At 32.5% G+C, this 8,523-nt stretch overlaps 2 protein-coding genes across 2 annotated transcripts; one reads left to right on the top strand and one right to left on the bottom strand.

Annotated features, from left to right (window-relative positions):
- Positions 1–3,547, bottom strand: LOC123306092 (putative malate dehydrogenase 1B). The gene is made up of 8 exons (XM_044887967.1): positions 3,384–3,547; positions 3,065–3,268; positions 2,249–2,411; positions 1,933–2,113; positions 1,432–1,634; positions 820–1,094; positions 417–546; positions 1–275 (listed from the first exon to the last, which is right to left on the bottom strand). The coding sequence occupies exons 1-8, from the start codon at positions 3,516–3,518 to the stop codon at positions 1–3; spliced, it is 1,566 nt and encodes a 521-aa protein (XP_044743902.1). The 5' UTR covers positions 3,519–3,547.
- A 1,844-nt stretch (positions 3,548–5,391) lies between these two features.
- LOC123290526 lies at positions 5,392–7,763 on the top strand. The gene is made up of 5 exons (XM_044870749.1): positions 5,392–5,476; positions 5,551–5,714; positions 6,028–6,198; positions 6,867–7,033; positions 7,658–7,763. The coding sequence occupies exons 1-4, from the start codon at positions 5,408–5,410 to the stop codon at positions 6,889–6,891; spliced, it is 429 nt and encodes a 142-aa protein (XP_044726684.1). The 5' UTR covers positions 5,392–5,407; the 3' UTR covers positions 6,892–7,033; positions 7,658–7,763.
- Positions 7,764–8,523: the final 760 nt, after the last annotated feature.

The following is an 8,523-nucleotide window of genomic DNA, read 5'->3' as shown; positions in this document are numbered from 1 at the left end:
CTAATAAAAAGAAAAATAATTATCGTCACTACTGTCTTTTAAATTCATAATGGACGAAGCGCGTTTATTATTTAGAGATTCAGCACTGCTTACTTCACCACCACCATCACCATGCTTGTAAAACATTTCTAAAATTTCCATTGGAAATGAAACTAAATCCTCAATTTCAATCTCGTACTGGGGTTTCGGAAAATTTTCATACGGTATCCATGTTCTCTTTGATGATAAAATTATCGGTTGCGAGAATACTATCGGATTTTTGATACCATACTTTCCTAAATTATTTCAAAAAGAATTTGTAAGAGTGGATCATTACAGTCTGCATCAAATCCGGTTAGGATTTAGTTCGTTAAAGGGTTAAAGACGATCTTAGGTATATCTCCCACCCCTAAGCATATGAATTCGTAATTAATTACCATATGTGAGAATTCCAGCTGATATAATGGCATCATTTGGTTCCTTTGAATACCAATGCTTTAGCAAATCTGTTATGGCACGTACTTTACTATAATAGGCAAATCTTCCCAGTTTAAGTTCAGTTTGCATCTGTTGGAATAAATTACAAATTAAATTAATTCCAGACTCATTAACCCATACAGAAAAATTCGGATTCAGCGTGTCAAAATACGTCGAAATACATTCCTTGTTCGGGGGGACCTGTTAATGTTCATGAAACCCACTCAGCGCCTACACTAAACTGCTTCTCGTTCGTTAAAGAAATACATCGAATCCTAAGATAATTTCTGCCTAGAATTTTATCCACTTTGTTACTTCTTCGTGTGCGGTCTTTTTGGAACACCCAAAAGAACTTCCACTTACCTTTTTATTATGTATTTTCTTCCAGACATTAGTTAAATTATGTGTTAAATAAATTAATGGACGCAATTCGAAATGAACTTCACCAACTTTTAACGAAGTTTTCTGTGTTCGTTCATTAATAATCCGTTTTGACGGCCGAAAATATTCAACACGTTCCACAATATTACCAATATCAATTAAACGATTTATATCCACAAAACCGTAGACGGGCGGGCAACTCAAATGTGATATTGGTACATCAACTTGTTGCGAAACAATACTTAACGCTTCTAAACCTAAATCGGAATCGTAAGGGTAAGAGATGTAATTTGTGTTAATCATTTCAGAAAGGCTGGAAATTGTAGTGGAGAGGCTTAAGATTTATACCTCAGAATCCAAGAACAGTCAATGAATCTTTACAAAAAGCCTACTTATAAAGAAGTTAAAAACAAAAATTTGTGCAATATTGTCCAGGGGGTGGGAGCTACCCCAGGATAAACCCTGGCACACCTAGTCCATATTGTACCTATCGTTAAATAGTATTGATTCATATGCGAAATTTTGAAATCCTTGTAAGTGCAGTTTTACTGCCACTAGGCCAGAAACATTCTGTACGCTTCCGTATGTACTTACCTAAATCCGCTGTGATTGCAATAATATTATTCAATCGTACACTTGTCACTAATTCCGTTAGAATCGTTGCATTGTAACATGTTGGAGGATATGCAACAATTATACGTAGATTACGTTGCGCACAATTATTTATGATGTCAGCGTAGTCTGTCATTATCATAGCATTATCATAGATGTATTCATTGAAATCTAAAACGGTATCACTGTAACAACAAATCAAACCATTTAATTTTTATACAAACATTGCAATGTTTCTATGTTATAGTGTGTCGCATTTAAGATCAAGACACCCTCATATTTTTACAGAAACTGGGCCTAAGTGTTTTATTGTCGGTAAAGCAGTTAGCTCCTCCCCATTAAAATAATAATAGTGTTACTACTCCGCCAATAAATAGTAGTAAGAGTAACATTTTTCAATTTATTTCAGTTTTTCCTGAAAACACTAAAAATGTCCACATGTCCATAGTCGGGTAAAATGATAGATATAAAAAAAAAACTTACTATCCTAATTTTCCACCAAGTATAATCATTAGATCCGTGCTTGAAAGATAATTTTGGATTTCATCAATGACTTGAACATAAACGTGATAAGTGTCATTACTAGCATACAAGTCTGGTTCTTCTTCAAAATGTAACAGTTGTTCGTACGATGATGACTGAACACCCGGTACATGTACAGCTCCTGTAAGATATTTATAGTAAACTCAAAAGGGCTCATAAAAAGCAAAGGTGTGTGTAATAGCAAATATAATATTTTATAAATAATGTAAACAAATAATAAATATACAGAGTGTCTACTTAAGTTGGCACTACTAACCAGGATATAAATAAATACAAATACCATCAGAACCATGTAGTTCCTTTAATTTTATTAGTTCTGGTATCAACAGTGATAAACATTCTGGTTCAGCACCACAAATACAAACACGATAGATATCCTTATTTTGTGCATCATTCTCAATATTTAATTCATTCTTTTTCAATTCGAATAACTATAAGTGAAACAAGTGAAAATAAACAATTGTTTAAATACCCTGTATAGACAATTTTGAATATATTTTTTTTTAAACTTTTCAAAATAAGCCAGGAAAATAAAAGTAAAAATTATATATTAATTTAGGTGCGGTGGGGATTAAACTGTGTAATACATAACATATAATGTCCTTAAGATAACACAATTAAGGCTGGTCTATCAAATTTGTTGTATTATCCCAAGGCATTATGTGTTATGTATTACAATTTAATCCCTTCCGTACCTTTTTTTAACATCTAAGGGTTTCTGTATTGGTGAAATAATTTGATAAATATGTATTATTTTTTTGTTTTCTTTAAAAATAAAAACAAAAAAATATTTTTTTTAGTATTCGCTACCCAATTAAATCAATTTACAATCAATTACACCTACTATGGATTGATGATAGGTCTGTGAATTCATAAATCTTTCTATTTATCCCATGGTCATATCTCCCGAATCTGGCCTCGGATCGAAATTTGATAAAGAGCTTTTTCATTTGTCTTGATAAGCTTAATTTACTGGTATAATTTCCTGCTATCAATAACAGAATACCCTGTATATTACACATATACAGGGGGTATAAAAAAGAGAATATAGCTAAAAATCATCTCTAAATACCTGTACGTTATCTTGTTGAAGTGCAGCTAATTTTGTTTTGGATAAAATAAATTCTAAACCATAGTAATCACAAATGTACTCCCAAAATTGATCGATACCACCAATATAATATTCCTTACCACCTAACATTGTAAGTTCTCGATAAATAACGGGTGATGATGAATGATTCCATCCATTTGTTGCATTTTTATCCGTTATCCAATTCTGAATAAATATTAGTCCAAATTATTTACTTTTCTTAATTTTCGATTTTGGTAAAAAAGCAGCTAACCCTTCCTGCATGACTTGTTAACGCAGTTGGATATGTGGTAAAACTTACCGCCCAATCATTGTACGCCATTGGAACAACGGAACATTTAAAATTTGGTAAAGTTGATTCCAATATTTCAGCTACATAACATGCATGGGCAAAATCTTTACAATTTGAAGTACCAACAATTACAATAAAAGCCATTTTTGCCTGGAAAAAAAACCGTTTGTTTGGAAAACTGACTAACATTAACAATCTATATTTTTAGCCTCAGCTCCGAATTAAAAAAAAAAGTTCCTGTAAGTTCGACCCCTGTGTGTATCTGTCTATCTGGCTGGTTCGATCAACTTTAAACTAAAATGAAATTACAAAAAAGTTCCAATAAATAAAAAAATTTGGTTCGACCCAAAACTTTTCCGGTTTTATCAATACTTACGATTTACTCTTGAATTAAATCATACAAAAACAAAATTTCCAGTATTCAAATTCAGTATCCTAGGAATTTAAAATAATGCAGACTAATTAAAATTCACAAATTTTTTTAAATTTGTACACAATCAAAATTAATTGCTAATTACGGACATGTTTAAAAAATAAAAAATATTTAAAAAATAATTTATTATTTTTAAAAAAAATTAAATTTTTTGTATTTGATTTACACGAAATAATATTGTTAAAATTAATTGTTTTAAATGTCAGAGGAAATTTCGGAAAGTGTATCGTCTAGGTCTAGAACATCGAATAACAACAATTTAAATAACAATTTTATGCAATTACCACAGTTACCGGATATTTTGTTAGAAAATATTTTTAAATTTTTAACTTATAAAGAAGTTACAGGTATTTTTATTTGTTTACAAACATTATAAGCGGAGACCCCGTGACAGTAAGCTTACAATTAAATGGACTTCGAAATTTCGCTTATGATTCAATACTATTTAACGAAAGGTATAATATGGACTTGGTGTGCCAGTTTTTGTCTTGGCACTCCTAGTCCATAAAATCATCAAAATCGGAGCTGTTATTAAGGACTCCCGAGTCAAAACATTCATTGATGCGACTAAATTGAGGGACTGAACTATTAGAGGCTAATAAAATTTTATTTACCATGTGTTCTAGAATTACGTGAAACATCGTATGCATTCTATCGTATTTGTCGACGTTTTTTACGTGTTGGATTTAAAAAGTTACGTAATGATATCGTTCATGAATTATGTAAAACAAGTGAACTAATTAACGAATATCATTTGTTTAATGATGCTGAGTGCATTTTAAAACGTGCACCCGTGTTCAGGAAGTATAATCGTCTTGAATTACTGTTCTCGGATTTGAATATTATTTCCGTTGTATGTCGACATTTGATTGAAGATGAAAATGTATGTTTTCCAAGTGGTATTTTATTGGATGCATTTGTGGCAACATTTCAAAAAGTATGTATACACAGTTATAATAATAAAATGGTGTAGTGGTTAAGATGCTGAACTCCAAAACAAAAGGTTCATGGTTCGAACCCTGGCGGTTGTGAGAGATTTTTTTTACTTTTTTACGACTTGTTAAACTGTTTTGTTCCCTGGCGATAATAACATGGAACTAAAAACGATTTACCTAAGTTGCGCCCTCACGGGTAAACAGTAATGTTTACGAAAGAATGATTCAAATAAAAGTTGTTAATTTTTTTATAAGGAATAACTTTTACATTTAAACTTTTGTTCTATCTCTAACTGAAGATAAAAAAATTCCATTTTAAAATTGGCATATCTCGGTCGTTTTTGAAGCTAGCAAGTCGAAAAAAAAAACGCGAATGTGCACAAATACTTCAGCTAGAACTTTTAATTGAACATCTTTTTATTTGCTGCATAGTTTTTTTGTAATTTGTAAAAAACTGCTTAACCAATTTGACTTTTTCAAAGATACTCCAAGATTCACATGAACATTGGTCTGTAATGGATTTTACAAGTAGTGATTTACAATTAAAAATAAAATTATTTCTTGATGACTATCGTGCGAAATTATATCCATTGACTGACATTATACCAATTGGTGTACAAGTTGTTGATTTAATGGACGCCATGTTGGAGACTGATTACGATATTATGGTGATTTACGATTTGGATAATATGGTCTGTGAATATACGGCTTTGTATGAACAACGAAAACCTAAGGTTTTACCTAAAACCCCCTTTTTTACCTTACCTTATAAGGTTCACCTTATTTCAGATTATAGTTCTTATTTCAGTTTTTAAGTTATACATCACAACTTCCTCGAAAAACACGAAATAAATATGTTTGTTTGAGTGAAATGATTGAACTTATGAAACAGTTACAACTGATCGTTCGAATCCATAACGAACTATTATTACGGCAAGAGCAGTACTGGCGTGAAATGGATGTCGTGAATTTGTAAGTTAATTTGTCACGAGAGGGGTCATCTCAAAAAACCCTTTCATCTGAGCCTGTCATTCCCATAGCAAGATGTTCTGTAATTTACCAAATCAAAGAATGGTTACGACAAGCCCATCTTGATTACTGGGACTTTGAGGAGGGCATACGACAGACAAACTATGTATAACCCCAGCTAGGCCATTCGACTGTGCTCACCTGAAACTTAATAGAGCACAGTTGAGAAGGATTTGGTTAAATTCAATAGCACCCATAACTCCTTAACTATTGGGTTTTGGACAAAAGTCGCAAGTTAAAAAAATTTGTTGTCTAGAAGAATGATAACTGACGAAGAGAATTCTAGAGAAATTTTACAAACGAATATATTGATTAAGGAGCCAAGATTATATGCAGATCAAATATCTGATGAATATGAAATTCTACCTGGAAATAAGATACGCCAAAAATATTCCAAATCGTATATGCGTCGAGAACACGATATCCAGTAAATAAAGAGAAATTTAACTAAGAGTTGCGCCCCTTTCACCTGAGCCAGTCATTACCACAGCAGGATGCTCTGTGTATAGACAGGCCAAACTGTGTATAACCACATCTAGGCTTTTCGACTGTGATCACCTTCATGTCCATGTTATGAAGGTGATCACAGGTTATGAAGGTGAATCTAACGTCCTGCAGATTTCTGCAGATGCAAATAACATGTATAGAGGTTTCGTCATCCTCCAAAAAGGCTCTTCAAGTGGGATCATTTCGACTGTCCATGTTATGAAGATGATCACAGTCGAAATGATCCCACTTGAAGAGCCTTTTTGGAGGATGACGAAACCTCTATACATGTTATTTGCATCTGCAGAAATCTGCAGGCGTTAGATTCAGAATGTTCGAGTCCGAATGTTTGAATCCATCTATCCTGGGAGAGATCTCGGCGGAGAAGCTGTGAGCTTTCTGTGTGGCGTTTGGCCTCGGTAAAATCCTATATCTTCATCCGAATTAATAGCACCTCGTACCCAAAGACGTTTCGTCTTCGAGGGACGAAGGTCGTCAGGTCGTTCTCAAGGAGGGCACAGAGGACTCTTGGTCTAGGTGCAAGGGAGCCACTTGCGGTACCCTTCTCTTGTTTTATTTTCAAATAAAAGTATTGATTATAATTTTCAGAGGTTCGTGTGTAATATTGAGTTGAAATGTTTCATTAAAAATGCACCATTAACAATACAAAGAAATTTTCAAAAATTGATTGAGAAAATTCGAAAAGATTCTGATTTAATGTCATTACGCAGCAGTTTAACTTCAACAATATCTAATGCGACTCCAATTGATGAAATGTATGAATAATTTTAATATTATTTTATAAATATCAATATACATACAATGTGAGAAATAGCCCAGTTGGTTAAAACGCTGGTTTAAAAGTCAGAAGGTTGTAGGATCGAATCCCGTTTGGGGGTTTTTTTATTAAGTGCATTATATCAGTACACTTATACAATGTTTGTTCATTTCAAAAGTATCCACCCTTAATAACTCATGACCTGATGTGATTAATGTTTTGTGTGAAAACACGTCGATTTAGATATCGAGGGAGAAGTTCATAAATGATATCTAGACAATTTTTGCTTTCACCGTTACGCCTCTAGCCACCCCAACTTTGAAATTTCAAATGGCACCTCCCACTTTTTTATAACTCATTTGAAAGAATATAAAATTCTCTATTTAATCATAATAAAAAGAAATGAAATCGTTCGATTGGTTCTTAAGATAGATTGCACAGAAGATAGAAGTTATCCACCCTTAATTACCCTTGAACTGATGTGATTATTGCTTTGAATGAAAAAAAGGTCGATTTAGATATCGACGGCTAAGTTCAAAATTGGTACCTAGAAAATTCTAGGTTTCATCCCGTGAAATCTTTGTTAGTTATCGGTTAAATCAGAGTCTATTTAAATTTTTAGTTTTCATCTTTGTATAGATATAGTGTAACTGTTGAATTTCATTTGGTAACACCGAAGAGCGTGACTGCAGATGATGAAATTGAAATGTTTAAAATATACTGGCGAGAATAAAATAACTAAGAAATGAAATAAATACAAAATACAAAACCTGAAAGAATTAATTTTTGTTTTCTTTTAAATTGTCCACAAAACCAGACACAATATAAATAGTTCTTGAATCATCTTGTATATTTTCCTTGTATGCGTTGCCAGATTCCTTGTCTCACACATTATTGTTTACTTTTGTTCAATAATCTTACTAAGGAAGGCTTTATCTATCGATTTTAATTGGAACCTTATTACAGGTCACTTTATACTATAGAGATATGAAGATAGATAGAGCTAGCATGTAAGTGGATGCGATATGATGAATGAGAGAGAAGATTGCCAGTCCTTGTCATAATAAAATGTACTTATACTTATTATATGTACTAGACAAGGACACAGGAGAACCTACTGACAGTTTTCTCTCTCATTCATCATATCGCATCCACTTACAGACTAGCGCTCTCTATCTTTATATCTCTATGGGTAAAACTGAAACATTGACTGTAAAATACATCTATTCCTGACATCTATTGGCGACGAAATAAAACACATTACCGGGATATTTAAATTGATATTTGTGTGGAGACATTTTAAATGATTCTTATATTAAAGATAAAATTGATGCCTGTTTAACTCAAAAAATATCGAGTAAAGCTCGCTCATTCAGGTGCTTATTTATTTATCTGGTCAAAAAAGAAATTAAAAATTGTTTTGTATTAAATTATGTTTCTTTATAATAAATTAAGAAAAACTAGCTTGACCCGTGTGGAATTTCGCTC

The sequence above is a fragment of the Chrysoperla carnea genome, chromosome 1 (assembly GCF_905475395.1).
Source record: "Chrysoperla carnea chromosome 1, inChrCarn1.1, whole genome shotgun sequence".
Taxonomy (NCBI): domain Eukaryota; kingdom Metazoa; phylum Arthropoda; class Insecta; order Neuroptera; family Chrysopidae; genus Chrysoperla; species Chrysoperla carnea.
This window is presented reverse-complemented; position numbering and strand designations above follow the sequence as displayed.

Excerpts from the sequence above, each read along its gene's own strand:
- LOC123306092 (XM_044887967.1), bottom strand. The coding sequence starts at position 3,518 with ATGGCTTTTATTGTAATTGTTGGTACTTCAAATTGTAAAGATTTTGCC. Across the intron at positions 2,412-3,064 it reads TTCAACAAGATAACGTACAG|AAAAAGAATGAATTAAATAT; the intron begins GTATTTAGAGAT and ends TTATTCGAATTG. Across the intron at positions 2,114-2,248 it reads TTGTATTTATTTATATCCTG|GAGCTGTACATGTACCGGGT; the intron begins GTTAGTAGTGCC and ends AATATCTTACAG.
- LOC123290526 (XM_044870749.1), top strand. The coding sequence starts at position 5,408 with ATGGTGATTTACGATTTGGATAATATGGTCTGTGAATATACGGCTTTG. Across the intron at positions 5,477-5,550 it reads ATGAACAACGAAAACCTAAG|TTTTTAAGTTATACATCACA; the intron begins GTTTTACCTAAA and ends TTCTTATTTCAG. Across the intron at positions 6,199-6,866 it reads CGTCGAGAACACGATATCCA|AGGTTCGTGTGTAATATTGA; the intron begins GTAAATAAAGAG and ends TATAATTTTCAG.